The sequence below is a fragment of the Haliotis cracherodii genome, unplaced genomic scaffold (genome assembly GCF_022045235.1).
Source record: "Haliotis cracherodii isolate W230 unplaced genomic scaffold, xgHalCrac1.p SCAF_1, whole genome shotgun sequence".
NCBI classification, from domain to species: domain Eukaryota; kingdom Metazoa; phylum Mollusca; class Gastropoda; order Lepetellida; family Haliotidae; genus Haliotis; species Haliotis cracherodii.
The window spans coordinates 40,899,743-40,922,805 of NW_027266264.1; the positions used below are offsets into that span (position 1 = coordinate 40,899,743).

At 37.4% G+C, this 23,063-nt stretch overlaps 1 protein-coding gene across 3 annotated transcripts in view; it reads left to right on the forward strand.

Annotated features, from left to right (window-relative positions):
* Positions 1-23,063, forward strand: part of LOC139477956 (uncharacterized) — a 405,897-nt gene that overhangs the window by 18,873 nt on the left and 363,961 nt on the right. For all 3 annotated transcript variants that reach the window (XM_071260404.1, XM_071260406.1, XM_071260405.1), the window contains 2 exons: positions 9,668-9,790; positions 12,214-12,336. In XM_071260404.1, coding sequence (XP_071116505.1) covers positions 9,668-9,790; positions 12,214-12,336 — 246 coding nt within the window. The remainder of the gene's footprint in view (positions 1-9,667; positions 9,791-12,213; positions 12,337-23,063) is intronic.

Sequence of the window (23,063 nt, forward strand, 5' to 3'; positions counted from 1 at the left end):
AGTATACATCAACCTTATCAAATGTATATTATACGGCAAGAATATCTTAGTAAGAGAAATACTACCACTTTTAATAATTTGGACCCCCTCAAGGGTTGCAACGGGCGATGCTCCGACATGAATAATACTGCAACGTTGACGCTCGTGTTTCTTGAGCCATTTAATCGATAGACCTGGTAATATTTCGAAGGCATCTTCCGGTGCATCTCCGAACAAGACTTCAATAATAAGAGTAGAAATATTAGGTATTGCACTCAAGTTAACTTTAATATCATCGAATTCAGCAACCAAATTTAATATAACATTTTGGACTGCCGGACAACTATATAACATATGACCTGGGTCTTCTGGCAGGGGAGTGACTAACACACTTTTTCGTTTTGACGGGATATAGGCCGCGAGTACGATACTACTATTTATTATCTTAGTTAAATTATGTCCCTTACCCATCATCACATAAGGTGGGGTAATGACGATATTCAGTAGCCACTCGATGTTTGCTTCGACCATAGTCCATTTATTCTCGCCGTTGAGAATAATATTGTACGAAGTGTTTTTAATGAGTCTACTAACGTCGACATCGCTTAAATCTTCTAGATTACCTGTAAATGTAACTTCTTTCTGCTTGTATACATTATCTTGTAAGTGTAAAGCGTATAACTTACCATCGGTACTGGGTTTACCGAATCCTTCTGTGTCTCCGAGATCGGAAAGCACAATTGTATTACATTGTCTGAGCGTTCCAGGGCCTGATGCATCAACCATTATTTATAATATGGAGTGTTACACTTAAGTATCCTATATGTACAGGTTGGTGTTTTACATCTAATATAGAAATTTTAAGGTCTGAAATAATACCCCGCTTTAATTTTTTATATTGTAATGATGAGAAAGATTCCGTTCTACCACTATTGTATTTTTCATCTTTAACTGGAACACATCTGAGTAGAGTTGAAGGACTTTCTAGTTGAATATTATCCGTCGTACTTATTTGATCAAGATGGATGCACAACTCTTTATAGGGAACTAAATCGAGTAAATCACGTCCCTGATTTGGTGCATCGATTACTGAAATTTACTCTCCATCCAAGTGTAATTGCTAAGTTCTCGTAAAGAAGTACACCTCTTCCTCCGGGGTCTAATTTCAGTATCCTATTCGACTCATTTTGTTTGAGACTAAATCCATTAGGCTTAAAAATTTCATCATTGAGTGAGCATACGCTGTAATACCCATCAGGTATAATAATGGTTTTGTTAATACCTGATTTAATCATCATTTTACCGGGTATTTCTTTTCACAGCGTTTATATTGGTCCACAGCAGGTAATACGTTACGTCACAGATAGCGACTTCGAGCTGATCATCCGAGTTATCGATAGTACGAAGCAGTTGAATAGACTGACCATTTGTTATTCCCGGGAGTGTAACATACATATTAAATATAAAATGATACTATATCATAACTTAAATATAGAATCAACCATTATTTATAATATGGAGTGTTACACTCAAGTATCCTATATGTACAGGTTGGTGTTTTACATCTAATACAGAAATTTTGAGGTCTGAAATAATACCCCATTTTAATTTGTTATATTGTAATGTTGAGAAAGATTCCGTTCTACCGCTATTATATTTTTCTTCTTTGACTGGAATAGCTCTTTGCAGAGTTGAAGGACTTTCTAGTTGAATATTATCCGTCGTGCTGATTTGATCAAGATGGATGCACAACTCTTTATAGGGAACTAAATCGGGTAATGCATATAAATTCACTGTTTTGTTGGGTGGTAATGTTACTGACTGTTCAAATCCAAGTGTAATTGCTAAGTTCTCGCCAATAAATATACCTGTTTCTCCAGTGTTGATTTTCATTCGACTCATTTTGTGTGAAACTAGTTCCATTAGGCTTAAAAATTTCATCATTGAGTGAGTATACGCTGTAATACCCATCAGGTATATTGTAAATGACATCATCTATTTCACCTGGTATAATCATCTCATTATTTATTTTCGCATCATTTATATTGGTCCACAGCGGGTAATACATTATATCGCATAGAGCGACTTCGAGTTGTCCATCCGAGTTATCGATAGTATGAAGCAGTTCAATAGACTGACCATTTGTTATTCCCGGGAGTATAACATACATATTAAATATACAATGATACTATATCATAACTTAAATATGAAATCAACTTACATTACTAATCAATCGATTATAGTAAGTGCCTCTGGTGCTGAACTTTTCGTTAAATTCCCCGATATATTTAAAAATTACAGGGTCACGGCAACTAGTGATAAAATGGTGCACGATTGGTTTCACAATCCGATGCAATTTTGGCAGAATCAGTTAACTTTGCCATATGGTGTGCCACAACGGGATGTGGCATATCTCTTTATTCCCCAGGATATATGCTAAATAAGTCTGTTATAACATTTCACATGTACTATCAGATTAGATGTATACTTAAAGAAATTAGTGCTCCATTACCACAGGATCGAGCGTAGAATTCCACAAATAATGATTATGATAGGTCCGCGTATGAGCGTATTTGTCAGGAATTTAATGTTTCTACGAGTAAAGATTGGCGTATTAAAGGAGCAAACCATGGTTCACAGAGGAAAAAATAACCGTCAAAGAAGAAAGTGATTATGTATATAAACAACTTAATAAAGTTAAAGTTGATTTTCGTAAGTTGGTGCGTACCAGCAAACTTTACTCAAGAATATATGATTATTTTGAAAAAACACACAAATGGTATAAAGGCTGGGAACTTTATAGTAACGATTGGAGAGGGGATATTATGAGTTTTAAGAGTGGGTCTATTTATATTGTTAAAAAATTTATACAACTGAACGATACCGCAAACGCTTAGAATGAATTTCTTAATGATAAAACGGAAAATAATTTTACTAACCCAGGATTTGTAAGAGTTAATGAATCAATAAGAACTTATGTATGGGCAATTCTCGGAGCACAATCGCAAACACGAACGTCCATTATCGGTTCTGGGACGGCGCTCGATGCGCAAAAACAGTTTGTCGCCAACGTCGAGGACGCCATTAATTCACCGGTTGACATACCATCGTCTATAAAGCGTTTTCAAGCGTTTTTTTTTACAGTACGCTCAATCCAAAGTGGACTACGTTTATGCGCCGGGACTATACATGTCTCCGAGTAATATGGAACTTAAGATCGGTCAAGTGATAGGCTATAATAATAAAATTGTTATTGCTACCTATCAACCAAAAACAGGTATAAATTCAGATATTAACGTTGAATTAATAACCAAACAATCACAGGCGAAAAGGGAATAGTCAAGCCACAAACACCACATGTTTCACAACCATCTACTGACGCACAACCACAAGTACCACCGCATATTGCGGCTAAAAATCAACAACATATCGATGAAAAAACAGCGCTTGTATTAGGTGGAGTCGCAGTTGGTTTACTCATGATTTGGTTAAATAGTTCTTAGTGGATACGTACAACAGCCCTGCAATTGCTACGATCAGTGCCCACAAGTTTTGACTAAGCCAAGTGGTGGTCTTAGCTAATAAATTCAATAGCCAGGAAACAACACTCCCTATTATACCGGGAAGTGTGGCCGCGGCTTTCTCAGCGAGCTTTCCCAGTGCTGAACCTAATGCTTTTAAATGCTTTTTTATCCACTCTTTTATACCATCTTTATCACTGGGCGGAGATCCGCCACTACCTGTACCACCTGTGCCACCGGTTAACGCGAGAGTCAAAGTCGATATAATAAATCCCAAGGCGGTTAAAATACTGGCAATTGTTATTCCCTGTTCTCTGAACAATGTTTTAATTTTATCGGCCAGTGTAGTGTCATCGTTGAGGACTTGATCGATAGTTTCTCGAATTCGACTGATTTGCGAATGAAGTGCCTCTCTATTACTGGAAGCTGCTTCGAGGCGGGCCGATCTTTCGTCTTCTAAGTTACGCAATCTTTCCGCTACGTGGCGTCTACTGAACTCATCGCCCGCCTGTTCAAGTTCTGTTTTCTCGTAAGCTATATGCTTGTCTATTTCGGATATCTTGGCCATATGATTGGTGAGTTCTCCCCGCATTGTTCCCATTGCCTTGTCAAAACCTCGTAATTCCCTAATACTGAACTCCGAATATGGTGATACACTGACCGTGGAATTATCGTAGTAGGTACCCAAGATTTCTTCGAGTCCGTCCGAGGCCACTTTCGAGGAAGCTTCTAAATTATCTGTGTTGTTAATGAGTTCTTCCCGCACAGTCCTAAGAACCTTAGTAGTCTTCCTGGAAAGTCGTGAGTAGTCTATCAGTGCTGATACAGTGTTTACCGGCTATCGTAGACAAGGCAAGGGGCTTACAAGTACGAGAATGCAGAAGATCAATATCCGGTTTGCCACGCAGTCGCAATATTCCTTTATTATCTATCTCAAACTTTGAATAGTCACGACCAATAGGACTATCATCTTTAAAGGTATCGTAATAATCATCAACGGCTGGTTTCAAAAGTTCATCATTTACAGTTGGGTTCAAAAGTTCATCATTAAGATTCATAAAGCTGGTTTCATCAGTATCTTCGATTGGATTCGGGTTATCAAAGTCATCAAAGGTATCTAGATCAAAATCATCCATTTTTATATTAAACATAGGGTACATATTTTCAATATAACAATGTCTTCGCAATACGGACGCAAGTTAAACCCACAACGTAGACTTCGAGATCCATTAGGGGTCAAAGCAATTCGTCAGTCTGTAACTATAACTAATAACCCTAGTACCATCGATCAGAATCAAACTCTTCTGGTTCGCTTTCCTAATCTCAGCGCACACGATGTGTTAGTTCCGGGAACTGTCCGACTAGCATTTACGATTAGTTTGACTTCTACCGACGTTGACAGGGAGCCCGTTCAGAACATAGGTCGTGCTATCGTTAAGAAAATCGCCATTAAAATTAGTGGTAATGAGGTTTTGACTATCGACAATAGCGATGTATACTATTGTTACATGGATCTCTGGAGAAAGGATAAAGAGCGGGAAAACTTACAGTACCAAGGTATTTGTAATAAGAACACATTGAGACTGCGCGTGGGCGCTGAAAATGGTGTTGATACCAACGAAAAAGATAAGGCCGTTGCCGACGCATTCTATATTCCCCTAGACTTTGAATTACTAGATTCCCACATGCCCTTTTATCAAGCATCCCTAGGCGATAGGTTAGAATACGAACTCACTTTTAATGACTACGGTAGAGTAATCAGAGCTGCTGAAGATGCTAGCTATTCCATTGACAATATCTCGTTGGAGTATGATATGATAACGGATCCCGAATTAGCTAGACAAATTCGTAACCATTATACAGGAAGTTTAGCAATTTTGTACGATCGCGTGCTGAGACACCAAAAGATCACGAGGGACAAAAAAGATACGAAGTGGAATATCAATCTAAACGTCCCCACGAGGTCGTTGAAGGGTATTTAAATGTTGTTCGAGGAACCCTCCGATGCGTTTAAAAGAAATACCGAGAAGTTCTACAATCCCAAGATTACAAAAGTAGAATTGACTATCAAGGGTGTTCCTAATCAACTATATAGTCAAGGAATGCTAGCGTATCACCAGTGGGATGAGATTAAAAAACTTCCTTCTATAAAACGTTCCTCGGAAGTTATGGGGGTCGTGACAGGTCTGTCTCTCGGGAGTGTATTGATGGGTGAATACCTCACCACGAAGTACGCGCTATGGCTCGACATGCGAACAACGGACGATGACCAACTACACGGCAGTGGGAGGGAGGAGAATAGAAAATGCTAGCGAGGGTGTCACCATACAGATAACGAGGCTCCAGGAATCAGCTGGTAAATTAAACATATATTTGTACGTGATTATGGATGCGCAACTCAATATACAGAATGGGAGATTCATGCAAGCAATCGATTAATAATCTTTTACCTAAAGATCCGCACTGCGCTATCATATGCGGGCAAACAGGCTGCGGAAAAACAGCTTTTATTCTAGATATTTTACAAAGTCATTATAGGGACGTTTTCGATCATGTTATTATTCTGTGCCCGACTATAAGTGTTAATAAAACATACCTATCGAGAGATTGGATAATGAATGACGACAGGGTACACAGAGTTGATCCGGGCGATCGTTTACAAGACTGTTTACGAGTATGTCACGAAAAATACAAAGGAGAATCAACCCTTTTCGTAATAGACGACTGCAGCGCGAGTAAAGAACTCACAAAAAAGAAAGATATGCTTTCATATTTAGCATTCTCCGGTCGGCATACTCAACATAGCGTTTGGGTACTTACTCAAAAATACAACTCTGTCCTGAAAGATCTCAGAGAGTAGACCAAATGGGTAGCCTTGTTTCATTGCAAAGATCGAGATTCATTCGCGGAATGTTTACGCGAAAATGATGTCATTTATACCAAGCTCGAACGAGATAAAGTCAGAAAACTGTTATCGGCAACGAAGCACTGTAAACTCGTATTAAAACCGATCAACCAGCTGCTTATGCAATTGCTTTGCAAAATGTAGCTAAAATGTAGCAAAATTATAGCAAAATTATAGCAAAATGTAGCATATGACATAATGTGGTTCGAAATACTCATTCTTTCGCAACAGTTCATTATTACGGGATGTATTGGATATGCCATATTATATTATGTTAGACTTAAATATCTCCTTAGGTATTACATTATGGAATGCGACGAACTCATCGAACAAATGCTCAAAGAATCTGATGCAGATCAACAAGTTACAGATAAATCTTTAGATAAACATAGAGAAAGACTCGCCGCTTTGGTAGCCGGTGGAAAATGTTCCCAATATTTGGGGGAAAATTATACCATCAAAAAAATTGATAACATGACCGACGAAGAAATTAAAAAACTGTACGCGCATTACGAGTCTAGACTGGGAGCTACCATGACTAAAACGATAGGGTCGGCTATGTTACAACTATACACAGTCGTAGGTAGTACGTTTCTCCCTATCCCGGCAGAACATCGCATGTATTTATGCGAATCTCTCGAGAAAGACCCATTCATCGAACACGCTATAAGCTCAGTGAGCTGTGAGTTTTATCATAGATACGGAATGTTTTTAGCTCCGTTCACCACAGCTTTAATAACGGCTAGGTATTGTCAATTTAAACATACGTGCCCACTTAATAATATAAAGAACGAAGTTCAAATAAATAATGGAGACTCAAGTGACACCACAACAGATTGTGAAAACGCAACAAGTGAACGAGGAAATAACTGCACAACCACAACAGATTGCGGAACAACGAGTGAATGAGGATGTGAATGCACCACAAACACAGATTGCACAACATGTGAATGAGAAACCAGCGATTGCACCAGAAACACAAAAACAAGCCAGAGTGACAAAGAATCCTTTGAAAATAGCAGCTGGGAGGAAGGGAGCACTTGCGCGCCAAGCGAAATTAATAAATAATTCTAATATTAATCCGATTAAAACATGGGCACTAGTAGGAGTTGCTGGTACAGGGGCTGTATGGTTCTTTTATAAGACCGGAGAAGAGAAAACGTCACCCCCAATGCAACAACAAGTTCAATTAGAGGTTAGCCCCCATATAATGCTATAAGAAGCATGACTACTCCAGTTACAGACGGTAAAATGTTGATAAACACAACGTATCATTCAGCGGTGGTCAGCGGCTTGGCCATTGGCTATGCCCGTATGGCTAAAATGATTACTAAAGCCACTCCTCCCAAGCTGGATTTTAATGGATTTGATATAGGTATGATGATTCTGGATATTGGATTAGCTATGGCAACGAAGGATATGCTCATCAAACAAGGACTTATCCCGGAAGACATAATGAAGTAATTAAACATTTGAATATTTTATATTATTGAACATATGGCAACAATTGTGATGATGGTCGGTGGAGCTATTGTTAATGCTCTAACTTTTTCGGGGAGTAATTATTAATTTTCAACTTTGAGGGAATCAAACGCTAAAGAAGTTGAAGAGGAGCGTAAACGACATAACGAAGCAATGGAACAACTCCAAGCAGCCCAGTCACAATATATGCGGCAGAGAATGAAGAGATTAGATTTTATTCATGAAGAAATGCGTAAGGAAGGACATTCAATTCAAACGTTTAAGGATGTCGAATCTGCCATGCACGAATACTTCCTCGTTTATGGAAAAAACTTGACCCAATACCGAGACCAACAATAAGTCAGTTTTATACACCGCCAGAGGAACAAAAGAACCGCGAGGGGTCAAAGGTCGTTATTGTTTATGTAAGGAACACGGTGCTGATAGGGTCAGGAACCAGATTATTTATGCTAGGAAGAGATATTACATCAATGAGAGGAATAGGTTGGGGAGAATACGTATTTAGATATTAGAAAAACAACCAATTAACCAACCGGCAAGAACTGATCTTGGCCCTCCAAGAAGAATGGCATCAAATCCCACGTGACCTTATCAGACGACTGACTTTTTCTGTGCGTCGAGGAGTTTTTGCGTGTATTGAGGCATTTGGTGGTCACACACGCTACTAATGACTTGTTACTGAACGTGAGCGATTGTTTACTCTGCCTATTGTCCATGATTCTGAAAGCTCGAGTTTTGTACCACACCAAACTTTGGGGGCTTTGACGTCATTCTCGGTCGCAGTAAGATTATCATTTTCAGTGTTGATTATGTTGATATATTGATCTTCTCAATACACTTTACTTCATGCATGTATGTTTTGTTGTTTTTGAGCAAGAGTGATTTCAAACTCTGGTAAAGTTTCTTTTGGACGTCAGTTAATATAGCGTCTCTGGATTTTATTTTTGTCTCAACTGTTCATGTAAGTTTGTTTCAGGTGTTTCACATAGGTGTCAAGTCTCATTGGTCAGCTGAGATAGCACACATGACAACTATTTTCATGATGTCCACGGTTCTTTAAAATCATTGATTGAGTTAGATAACAATGAGCAATCAATCAAGGTATTATCGATAAATTCTTTGAACATGTGTATGTTATTTTTATATCAGCACGACACACACACCGTTGCATATTCTCCCTTTCAAAGGTAACACAGTGATTCAGTGAACAGTGATTACCATGTGTTTTCCCAAACTGGAAGTCATTTTATTAAACCTGAACCAATAACTTTGTTATTAAGATGACTAAAGTCCAAGGATTTTTTGTTTCAAAGTGAATGCGTTGGTCATGTGCTTTCCCAAACAGGAAGTGATCCTTTTAAACTGGAGGTCCTCATGACTGTGTTATTAATGTAACTAGAGACAAGGGACTTTTGTTTTAAAGTTCTACATCTTTAGCTATGTGTTTTCCCAACCTGGAAGTGAAGTAAATAAATATGTCAAACTGAAAGTGATATTATCAAAGTGGAAATGCTTCAGAGGTTCATCATGTTAGTTTAAGGCAAGGGTCTTTTATGTGGTATGAGGTTTAAGTAGGCATGCATTTCAGCAGACATTGGTATCACACTGGAAATATGGGATGGCTTGTTAAGATTTCTGAGACCTAGAAATGGCGATGAAGATCTGCTTCTGTTTTTGCATGAAGTTGCAAACTCTTTTCAAATTTGCATTCAATTTGTGCTATATGTTAACTTGAGTTAATAAAGTACTCCCTTCAATTTCCAAAAATCACTTTTTTCAGTCACAAACAAGGAGGTGTTAGCATCCATTGGTGTATTAACTCCCTTGAACCATCTCCTCTTCTCCAGTGACCCTGAGGTACTATGTAATACATGTGGATGCATTGCTGCTCTGGCTACAGCAGGTAAGTTCCTACACTTCCTACCATGAACCGTACACCAACTCCTTGTATGTAGGAATGTACAAATAATCCTATCAATGTCATGTGTGTCTGCAATGCACATGCATTGTCTATTAATATTTCTCCTAAAACTCGGTAATGTATGTTTTTCCTAATGATGAAGTCAGTTTGTTCAAATCATTTGAGTTTAATACCAATGCATAAAATATTTGATATAATATATTATAATATCCAGATGTGCTACTGTGTCAGGGATACGAGTTTCCACAGATACGAGTTTGAACTTAATCTCTGAAACAGAGTGAAGGTAGTAATCTCATTAAAATCAGATATTAATGCTTGTTACCACTACACCAAAGTTCTGAGGACATCCAGGATAGGTTAGGTCAGAACGACATTTCACAAACTTTGACAAACCAATGAAATGATGAACTGGAAGTCAACGTTAAATTTCAGAAAGCAGCTTTTTTGAGCTTTAAGAAACAAGTTTCAAAGTTGTGACTTCCTGTCCATACTATGCCTTGAAAAATATTTGAGAATGTCCTTGATTTAAAATGTGAAAACTGAACAAAAGAACATTCTGTAATGTCTAATAGCTGGGGTTGTATGACAGTACTTCCCACTGGCAATGAGAGGTCTCTTCCGCTTCAAATGCTTATCAAATTGAAACATGGGATACACGATGTCCAGCATTCAGAATCAGTCGTACAGTCCATAACTGTTTTCTGGAATGCCTCATGTTAACATTTTCAACTAGAACACACATTCAGACTTACACTTTTGCAATCTCATAAGTGATGCTCTGATTAGTCAGATGAAAGGTCATTTGATGTGACTGTGAATGTGATGTTCTCTGACAAGAAAACATACAACTTTATGGATAAAAACTCCAGGCTTATTGCATAAAGCAAAGTTTCAATGTAGATTCTTACACCCTGAACAAACTTGAAATAGAAATATTACCTTTTGTTTTCTTATTTACTCACCAACTTCTAGAATGCCAATCACACAGTTGTGTCCTCAGACCTTTGTATTTCGGCAGCCAGCCTAAGATTTGATTGTAAGGAGATTTTGGAGAAAGTGGCTGTTGTTTTGAGAGTAGAAAGCAAAAACTATTAGGACTATTTTTCCAAAACTTTTCACACATTCACCATAAACTGAAAGTATGCCTTTTGCAGTTATGGTTTGTGAATTGTTTTTTTCATGTTTACTCTTTTATGTTTTCAAGGAAACATGTTGCCAATGATGGTGGGGTTCATTCCTGGAGCAGAACTTATAAACAGTTACTTATTTCTTCCTGAAAATTGTGTATATGTTACAGGGAATATTTCAAATTAGGGAAAATGTATAATCCCTGACATTTTCAGGTATTATACATGTTGCCTGATTTGACATATTCCATGTAACAAAATCACAGACAATTGCTGAATTGGTGTCTTTTATCCATTTTAATTGTTTTAAGTTTTCAGTTAAGTTTTTGATTTTTACTATTTGCTTTTGAGAGTTTCATTTTGCAGAGTAAAACTCACAAACCACTAAATATTACTTGCTGAAACTTTGGGGATTCTAGGTTAGATATGTCCCAAACAACTTCTGCTTGTTATGACGGGGGACTAAATGGATCAGGTTTTCAGATCTGGTGGTCATGATTTGGTAGAGTGGGAGCTTGCTTATAATGTCTTAATTCAAACAAGCAAATATAACATCACACATTAATTCAGAAGTTATTAGTTTTTTTTCCTTTTGTTATTGATTAATATTGAAGTATAACTGAGTGTTTTTATCCCCCGCCCCAACAAAGTTAGGGGGGTGTAAAGAAATGGGTTCCGTCCATCTGTCCCTGCGTGTGTGTGTGTGTGCATGCGTGTGTGTGTGTGTGTGTGTCCCGAAATTGGTTCTGGAGCATAACTCAGAAACCGTTAAATATTTTTCTAAGAAACTTTGCATGTCTATTATTCTCATGCTGAACTGATGCCTTTTGCTATTTAGGAATTTTTATTTTATTATTTTTTACGTTTCCATGGCAACAAGTTGGACTTAGGTTCTATAGTGTAGAGTTTGTTTCCGGAGCATAACTCAAAACCAATTCAATACTTTGTAACAAGACTTTGCATGTCTATCAGACTCATGCTGAACTGGTGCCGTTTGGTATGTAGGAGTTTTAGAATTTTTTATTTTTTTACGTTTCCTTGGCAACAAGTTAGAGCGTAACCCAAAAATCGTTAAATACTTTCTTACAAAACTTTTCATGTCTACCAGGCACATACTGAACTGGTGCCTTTTGCTATTTAGGAATTTTATAAGTTTTTATTTTTTACATTACCATGGCAACAAGTTGGACCTTCTTTGGATGTGGCTCCTTCTGTTTTTCTTTCTCTTTTCTGTGACCACTTTTCTAGTTATCACCTGTCTTGTATTTAACATAGATTGTAGCCAGCAGCAGCTATACATGGACCAAAGCATCAAAGCTCTACTATCCTTGCTGAAATCTGCCCATGTACACATCCAACATAATGCGGCCGGAGCCATTCTCAACCTCACACGTTCTCGTGAGTTTTGCCATTGTTGTTGAATCTTTATTTTGTTGGCTTCTTGTTGTAAGCACAGATCCTATGCAGAATTCTCAGGTTTTCGGTTTTTAACCGTTCTTTCGAGTATGGTGATTTCAAAAATGAAATCAAAACTTGAGGTTCCCATGGTTTTGTATTCCACTGTTGTTTACAGTAAATGTTAAATGATTGTAATTTAATTATTAATTAATATTAAATAAACATATATTTTTACCTCAAATATATTTAAATTTTGCATTCAGTGGTCTGTGCTTTGAAACCAATGAGAAAATTGATTCTTTTTTAATATTAGCATACTTTTACACATTTTATGAAAAGCGGAACTAATAGTTGGTAGCCCGATGTAAATGTGGATGCTTTAAGGTCTTGTGTGCATAAGACCACTGTTGTCACCACACTTTTAGTTTTTGAGACCACTGGGTGCTTGGACATCTCAGGGATTTCATATCATGTTCTGGTATATGTCTTTCATAGTTCTTGGAATTTCTTTTGATACATTGACCTGATATGTCAAGGTTACACTCATCCACGAGGTCACAGCTTAGTTTGTTTAAGCATGAAGCATTTACTGTATGTCAATGAATCTTGATACATTTCATCCTTGGGGTGTGGCTGCAGGTTCAAGGTCACAGTGAAGGTCATTCGTAAAGTATGTTTGCCAATTTCACTAAATGCTTTTTTTCTGCAGATACTTTTTAAGTATAATGGATGTAGTGGTTATATCATTTGAATACTTATTTAATACATGTGATGACGATCTCATATCAGTGGTAGATCTCTATGAACTACTTTCAGTTAGAAGCATATATGCTATTTTTTAGTTGTTGCTTGAATTCCTGAAAGGAATGTCATACAGTCAAGTCACGTTCATCCGAAAACGTTGTTTGCATATGATTAAGTCGGATAAACGAAATTAAGTTGTATCAACGTTCGTGATCGAAAATCGGACAACTACACAATAGTTAAAAAATGAAATATTCATATTGTTTTATTACATTGTTAGCGGAATATGTTTTCTAATCATGCAACCATTAAAGTTTAGCATAAAATAACTGTTACGGACTGTATGACTTATTCAAAATAATTTAAAAAGAATAGTCTGGAATGGAAGTCGCTAGTTTGAAACTGGTACTGCTAAGCTTGAGAAACCTGCAGACTTCAAAATAATTTAAAAAGAATAGTCCGGAATGGAAGTCACTAGTTTGAAACTGGTACTGCTAAGCTTGAGAAACCTGCTTTCTTCGTGGCTAACGTTGACTTCCTGTTAGACTTGTGTCAGATTTTAATGAGATTGAGGTAATCTAAGCATGTGAATAATCCTGTTTTCTTTATTTAAGGGATTAATTGTTTATTGTTAAGCAAGTTTATCTCTGAAGCCATTGTAATATGCAGCTACCAGCCCATTCGTCTCGCATCATAACACAGGCTGTGTACTCGCGGGCAGATGACCACGGACTATACTGATCACTGTGTCGGATTAACAAGACTGATTAATGAGTGATTTTGGTAATACGTTGCAAATTAGGTATGTCGGAGTCAAAGTGCGAGACTGTCAGATTAACGGGTGTAAACATCACTGATTTAGTCCGTTCCCAACATTAGTGTCGGATAAAGCCGATTGTCGGATTAACGAGTGTCGGATTAACGAGACTTGACTGTACTGATATACTTCTCTAGTTCTATAGCAGACTTGATATCCTTGTAATAGCTAGGAAATGTGAAGAAGATATACTATCATGCCAGTTTTGACTATACATATCCTGTAACCTTTGTTTAAAAGAGTATAAGAACAAATTTGTATCCCCTACATCTTATCCACACAAAGGAATATCCACATGAAAATGATAAATATCTGACATTGGACACCAAATTCGTTTCGCCTTTGTCATCAAGAGCTTTCAGTAGTTTATAACATTGGTAAGGATATCTTTGCGGCTCCATCCTCTGTAATTTTAACCAATATTTTGTCATTTTGAAATTGACTCAATACATGAAAGGTATAACGGCCTGTTTCACCTAAAAAAGCTTTGTTTAAGGCATATTTTCCAACCATTAAGGAGCACATAAGTAGGAAGCATGTACTTTTTCAATGGCATCATTATATTTTGCCCCCCATATTTCTGCTCCTTATAGCAAGATTGGTGCGATTTGGCCATCAAATATAGTACAAGTTGTAGAAAATTTAAATTACCTTCCAGACAATATATATTGCTTGAAAAAATTATAGATAAGTTTAAATGCTATTGATGCTTGCGATGCCAATTGTTTGCACGCAACTGACCATGATAGTTTAGATGATAGCGTCAAGCCTAGATATATGTAATATTAAAAAGTAACAATTTTTAAGGCGATATTACTATATGTCCATTTTTCATTTTTTTTTAGCAATGATGCCTCCATTTCTAAAAATAATTACATTTGTTTTTGACAAATTAACTTCCAATCCCCATCTACTGCAAAAAGAATGTTATACATTCAATTGTTTCTGTAGACCATTAACAGAGTATGAAAACATAATATCATAAGCAAATAGAAAAATAGATGTAACATTAAATCTCCAATATCTTGTGTGACAAACACACCATGATGACATTCGTTATACAGTTCTGTGACAAGCTCAAATGAAAAATCAAAACTGGACTGAATATACATACCTGACGTACACCACTAGATGTTAAGAAGCACTGTGTTCTACCAGATTGTGTTTTAATACAAGCCTTTACCAATGAATACATATTTTTATCCCCCGCCCCAACGAAGTTGGCGGGGGATATAGAAATGGGTTCCGTCCGTGCGTGCGTGCGTGCGTGCGTGCGTGTGCGCGTCCCGAAATCTTTTCCGGTGCATAACTCAGAAACCGTTAAATATTTCTCTACGAAACTTTGCATGTCTATCAGACTCATGCTGAACTGGTGCCTTTTGCTATTTAGGAATTTTATAGATTTTTATTTTTTACGTTTCCATGGCAACAAGTTGGACTTAGGTTCTATAAGGGTGCTGTTCGTTTCCGGAGCGTAACTCAAAAACCGTTAAATAATTTCTTACAAAACTTTGCATGTTTACCAGACACATACTGAACTGGTGCCTTTTGCTATTTAGGAGTTTTATAAATTTTTATGTTTTACGTTTCCATGGCAACAAGTTGGACTTAGGTTCTATAGTGTAGAGTTTGTTTCCGGAGCATAACTCAAAACCCATTCAATACTTTCCAACTAAAACTTTGCATGTTTACCAGACACATACTGGACTGGTGCCTTTTGCTATTTAGGAATTTTAGAAAGAAAAAAAATTCACGTTTCCATGGAAATAAGTTGGACTTAGGTTCTACAGGGGTGGTGTTCGTTTCCAGAGCGTAACTCAAAAACCGTTGCATGTCTACCAGGCACATACTGAACTGGTGCCTTTTGATATATAGCACTTTTAGAAATTTTTATTGTTTATGTTTCCATGACAACAAGTTGGATTTAAGTTTTGATATAGGATTGGTTTACTTAAGTAGTATAGGGGCATAAATGTATACATGTAATTTTCCACACATTCTGGAACAGTGTCAAATGGGTTCAAAACGGATATAGGGGCCGATGATACAGTCTCAGGAACAACAGTAAGTCTATGCCGTCCTACTTGCCTCATTTCACCATTTAGAGTTTTGATATTGTAGGCATTGAATGTTCCAAGTGGTTGAACAATAGAAAGCACCCGTCCTCTAACTTCTCCGTCAATTTTGACACAATCGTTAACACAAATAGTGGTAGCCATCTTTCGATCTGCGCTAATATTTTAGCAGACGATCGTGGGGGAGATGTTGGGTTTTTGTAGTATATTTGTTACCAAATGCAAAATGTTTCAAGTTAGCCAAACAAAACACCATTTATTGTCATGACATGTATTAAAATTGCTTGTGATTGTTTGTAAATGTCTCTCGTTTTCACGAGAATCCTACAGTTCTGCTTCGTAGCAGTAAAGAGTTGTGAAAGCGAATGACGTCTCGTGATTGTTTATGAATGAAAAAAAAATTCTGGTGTGATGGAGGTAACGATTGTCCAATCAAAACGAATAAAACGAGGTCAACCTTGTATGACACAGGTGTGACGTACGGATTTAGTATCTCACCACCTGTATCTTCACCTAGTGGGTAATAAATACTGATATTCCTCCTGAAAACCTTTCACAGGATTTATAATGTTTTGGATAGCAATTAAAGATGTCATAGTCGTTAAATAGATTTTGCAAAATATGAGCATTCATTCAGACATCATTGTCTCTATCAAACAGAAAATGCCATAATTTTTATAAAAGGCAAAAAAATCTGAATACACAATTTTTCAAGCCAATAATATTCCATGAGCATATGTATGATGGTAATCAAATGTTGTGTAACTAATAGACTGTTGTCACTCATAACATCAGCTGTATTCCTGTCTGATGTTGTGTCAATGTTTACACTAGGTTTTGCCTGACAAAAGTATTGAGTACTCTCTTCATGACTAGTAAACTTGGTTTAGTCTGGTATTCGATGATCTAAGATCTGTTTAGTAGCACTGCAATCTGTAGTATCAAGGTTAGTATCTACATTGATAAACACACCAGCACGTGTCTGTGCTGGTTCCACAATCTGTTGTGCAGAGATCTGGTTGTCAAATCTATGACAATGTGTGAAATCTGTATTAGAATTCAGGTTTGAATTCATATACATAACAGTTTGTCCAGAATTTTTGTCTGTGACAATGTTATCATCAGCGCTAGAATTAGTGTCACTATGACTGACTTGGGTCAGCTGGTGATTTGTTAGTCTCACTGATGAAGTGGTCCAGTTGCAACGTCTTCCAACTTGGCGAATATTGGAGATTTCATGGTCGTATATAAACACTGTACAATCGATAACCAACTTGTCATAGCTCATATAATCTGTCGCGCTTGCTCTGTCAAATCCAAAGACACTCTAAATTGTTCATTCCCTTTTAAATTTTTTCTTGCAGCATGCAATACTTCAGATTTGTCCTTAAGAAGGTAAATTAGACAATCACAGGTCTGTTTCCTCTGCGTGAATATAGCCTGTGTGCATGTTCATGTGACCTTATGATACACATAAATATAGAATGCTAAACAAGCTCCCGTGTAATACCAATTTTTTTAAATGAGTGAATAGTTCTGGTATCTGACATCGCTTTCGCTCGTCAGATACCACAACTATTCACAAGTTTCATAAAATTTGTTTTAAATTGGAGCGAGTTTGTATTTTATTTATTACTTGCCGTTTATAATGATTTTAGAATTATACTGTTGAGTTTGAATAGGCTGACACAATCCATGGCATAATCCAATTGAGCTTGACAGAATAACAAGTTGAAAGTATGAATTTAATACCATACAATGGTCCACCTTTAGAATTCAGGCGTCCGTTCCAAACAATTATCGTAGAGCTGAGGTTATCACAACTCACTTTCTTTAACTTAGACTAACGACTGCCGTTGCGCTACAATACGATTGCCTTGTGGAACGGGGACTTGCACCTCAAAGTTTACAATCACGTCACAATACCCGATGACGTAATTTGTGGAAATGTGTTGCAAGATCCATCGGAGAAACAATGCCATGTGACGTCAGCCTAGCAACAAGGTTACTGCGGTCATCGAGTGTGCATAAGCTCCTCTCAGTGAGCTATCATCTCCACACGCAATGTCGTTGAATAAGCCAAGGGATGTTGAAGGCTTTCAATATTTGTTCGTGAAACATGTTCCGAGAGTACATCAGCACACGTTTTGGTATTACACAATGTGTAATAGAGCTGTATGTTTATTAAACGGGCGATCTCTTCACGGGCAAGTAATAATGATAGATATGGAGGTGACAATCATAGCCCAAACAAGTGCAAATTCAAAGATGAGCTATGCAAATATTGTCATATCAAGGGATGTAATTTGAAAGTGTGTCTCAGATGCAAACATACAAGATCACAATCACGGGGTGCAAATGTCACTGAGGAAGATTTCAAATGACATTTTTCACTCATGACCAAAACGTGTTAAAACAACAGTTGGCTTGAATATGCACATCCGGTTTTTCAGCAATACCTCCAAGGTTCTGCATCCTACACAGGAAATAAGCTGAAGATGTTAGGAGAAATTATTGTGAACATTAGTACCACATTCAGGAACTAAAATCCTCCATTCTCATTGTGGATAAAAGTGGGTGAACAGAAGGAAACAGTTGTTCATGGTTTGTTTTGGTATAGCTCGTCGGAATACTCTCATCAAGTAACTTTGAAGTGCTCGCCTAAACACACCCATTGCTATATCACTTGCACATGTTCTTTATGTTCTGCTCTGTATGTGACTGAACAGCGTAAGATTTTAGTTGAGATTTATTTGTTGTGGGTCGAAGCCGTCCTTAGAACTCCAGTCAGGAGATTGCTTTTGCTAATGTTACAATGAACCTCCATTATCAAGTTGAAGTGAAGCTTTGAAAGCAATACCAGGTTTGGGGCATAGTACTATAGCTTATGACATTGCAACTGGAAAGAAAGTATGGTGGTAGGAGGGGTCAAGTAGTGTTACAGTTAGAAAAAAGTGACAAATTTGAAGCCTATTCGCCAAGGGACATGCTAGAGATGTTCAAAGATTTGCTGATGTCTTGGACATTGTAGTTGTTAGTCTGAAAGAAGCAGATAGAATAGAAGAGCTTGGTAATGGATTATTGTATGCCACTTTACAAAAGAAAATGACCAAAGATGGCTTCATGATAGAGATAGAATACTTCAGGAAGTTGAATACCAAATGATAGCTGTGGAAACAATATGTGGTGTTTCTGAAAAAGCAAAAGACTAGAGTTCCAAAAAAAGAGTCATGCTCTTTCGTCAGACAGTATATGCTTGGAATAAATCTCCTGAAACTTGATTTGACGGAACATGTGCCACAACCTGAGATCTGTCATGACAGACCATCCCAAACATACCAAAAAAGATATACCAAACTGACCAGTCTTTCACAAGTGACATGTATGTCCATTCACATGTCACAAGTGACAAAATTTATGAAGAGTATTGAGATGTTTTCAAGGATGGTGTCAGTGAGATCAAGGGTGTTTTGAGAAGAATTCATGTGTCTCCTGTTGTTAAGCCGAGATTTTTCAAACCACATCTGTTCCAGAATGTGGAAGCTGATCCAAACAGACTGTTGAATGAAAGCATCATTGAGTCTGTAAAGTTTTCAGAGTGGGCCATGCCCATTGAGCTTGTACTTAAGGGTGTTGGTACAGGCAGTTTGTGGTGACTATAAGGTGACTGTTTATCAAGTCTCAAAATCGGATGCGTATCCAATTCTGAAGATAAACGATCTGTACAGAGTTCCAGGTAGGTAAAACCTTTTCCAAGATCGATCTTGCAAGTGCCTATATCTACAGCTTCCATTAGAAGAGACATCGGGAGAGTACACTACAAGCAACACCTATCGTTGACTGTTTGGATATAACAGACTGTTTTTCAGCATATCATTGTCACCAGGTATTTTTCAAAGATATGTTGACACCTTTATGCACCATTCTACCATGACATTGTTGGATGCTTGATTCTGATTGGTTAAAAAGAGTTTTCCTTTTTGCTATGGAAACCCCCTTTAAAAGTATCACTCCTTTTCACCCAAATATCATGCGTATTTATACATCGATAGCCTACATATCGATCCATAAAAGATGGCTACCGATAACTCATCATTTGATCTCGGATCGTTTACGGATGTTTTTAGTGACAATTTTGACTTGCAAGAGGTTAACCCTGACTGGTTTGACGATGAGATGGGAACACCCAACGAAGGTATATCGTTTGCATACAAATTGTAACGTTTATAGGAACAGGTTCGTTAATTCTCACACTGAAAAAAATAACGATAAACTGTGTAAATGAAAAAATAACATTAGCTGGAAAAAAAGTAAGAAAAACATCATACATGATATATTGTTACCAATGCGACAGAGCCTACACTGACTAGCTCGGGAATGATGTCTGCCACTACTCGTAACTCTCGTCACTTTGTCACCCTCGATGCTGATGAGATCGAGTCTTTTGTAATAAACTCAGAGGCACAAAGCACCAATAAAAACAGTAGTTGGGCGATTGAGATATTCAAACGTAAGGAAGATATATATTAAATAATTATATTTAGATCTATTACTTATGAAAAAACAAAGAAATATGGAAATGTGACGTGTTGACATTGAATTGAGTTGGCCTTGCCTAGCCTAGCGTATGAAATGCACAATATTTCTTGATATTTACAATCTCAGCAATACAAATAGATTGATTATGTAACCATTGGAATTATTACTTACTTTCTTTACAAGTCCTCCGGTAACAGAATATTAACTTCTATTTCCAGAATGGCTTGCTTTGCGAAACAAATCGCCAAGTTTTGACACCCTTTCACCTCAAGAATTAAACAACACATTGAAAGTTTTCTAAGCCGAGGTCCGAAATTCCAATGGACAGTATTATTCAAAGTCCTCCTATGTCAGCATTAGATCTGCAATTTAGCGCCATCTCCGTCAACCACCATATGAGCGCTCATTTAACATGCTGCAGGACAAAGAGTTTGTCAGTGAAAACAATGTCTTTATGGGGATGCTTCGAAAAAATTAAGAAACTTGGGTTGGATGTATCTACTCACTATGAGCCTATTCCGGAGGGGGATTTGGTGAAAATCCGATCTAATCAATCGGTAGACAGTCCAGTTAACCTTCAGAAGAAGGTCTGGTTTGATCTGACATTAGGATTTGGCAGGCGGAGGGGGTGAAAATCAACGTGACCTCACTCGCAATTCTTTCCGTGTCGAGGTTGGCGACGTAGGGTGGGAGTTTATCACTCTCACACACAGTGAGTTGACAAAAAATTGACAGGACAGATAAACGAACAGTCCCTCATGTCATATAATTGTCAGTCTTCTTCAGCTCAGAGGCGGTATTCAGCCATTCTCCAGGGTGGTAGCAACATCACACCAGCAGGGATAGTTAGTCAACCTTGTTGAACAGCATCACATTCACAGTACTGGGTTGTCTTCTGGTTTCCTGCAATTCTTTAACAGCACTGTTACTGTTAACAATTTCTTTGGGAGCCATAACTGAGAGTGCAATGTAGTGACAACCGGGACATGTAAGGACAGTTCCCAATTCAGGGTGGGGAGGTATAATTCAAAGATTCACACATTTAAAATAAGTGAAAGAGTGCTATCGAATAAAGTTTGTTGTGTAAAAAATAATTGTTCATTTTTTTAAAACTTTTTTCTGTAACCCATGAACAGGTAATTTCATTATTGAAACAACCGACAATGAAAGTAAAATATAACATAATAAAATGTGTTTGAAGATATTTTATTCATGACAACATGTTGTTTACAAACCTTTTTGTGATCGATATCCATTGCTATCTCCGTCAACCTCCACTGTTAGAAATTGGCAGGAGGGGAATTGAAAGTCCATCAGAAAACACTCCCCTTCGAAAGTCCACAAAAACAATGTCCCAACTGAAGTGACAGCTTATCAAACTTGATGAAATTTGTTTCGGAACATGCACAATAAAGAAAATCATACCAGAGACCATATAATAATCTATTATATGGTCTCTGATCATACACAACATACTATTTGTGGGCCACAAATGTCTAAGTTCTGTCACAATCTGGCTTTAGATCTGTGAAATCTTGAAATTGACAGGTCACACCATGCAGATTTCTCGTTTCTAAATATCCGTCTCGTCTGCAGCCTAAAAAGCGGCTGTTCAGTCATACTCAGTTCCATTGGTAATCATATTGTGCCAGCAGGCTCGATCATTCCCAGTAAATCTACAGGTTAATGTTGAACCACATCATAGATCGGGGTTGTCATCTTGCTTCATTTAACAAGTTACGGAGAATGTAAACACAAGATTGTCAGCCATTGACAGCTGTGAGGTGTGAATAACCGTGATGTAGGGCAAGTTCTGCCACATCCAAGTTCGGGGTGGAGAGGCATTTATTTTGATTTTATTATTGTTTACTGGGGGTAATTGCTAACTAACTAATAACACTTAAACATGTTAAATATATAATAGAAAGTTAATTCATAAAGTTTTTTGTAGAAATATATTCGTTTAGCATTTTAAAACCTTTTTCTACAACCTGTCACCCCTATAATTGAAATGATGGCATGTTCGATTTCCAAGAAATGACCTCTCTCGCTAAATTCCGAGAAAAGACAGGGCCAGCTGTAACAGTGTACAACAGGTTGGTAGAAATTAAAACATCTGTCTTTGGACGAAGTTTGGAGTGTTATTAGTCAACTTCTTTTGAAAAACTATGTTTTGAACACTTATTTTGAACTACTCATGACTATGGCGTTTTTAATCTTGAACTTAATAATAATTGTTACATATATAACTACCTGTGACCACTTTTCGGATTGTTCTAAGATTGCGGACCTGTGTACCTGTGTTTTATGCATTGCAAGAGAGCGTTGTTGCCGTCATGGTAGAATGGAGATAAACCTACTGTGTTTTGAAATTTGATGTAGTCCCACAGTAGAGTAGATACCTCTCGCTAAAGTGCTCGGTTCAAATTAAAATAAAGAGGTATCTACACTAGAGTGGGACTAGATCTAAATCAAATTTCAAAACACAGTTGGTTTATCTTCTAGGGTTTCTCATTTACTAATGACCACAAGAAAACATACATCCTCGTCTC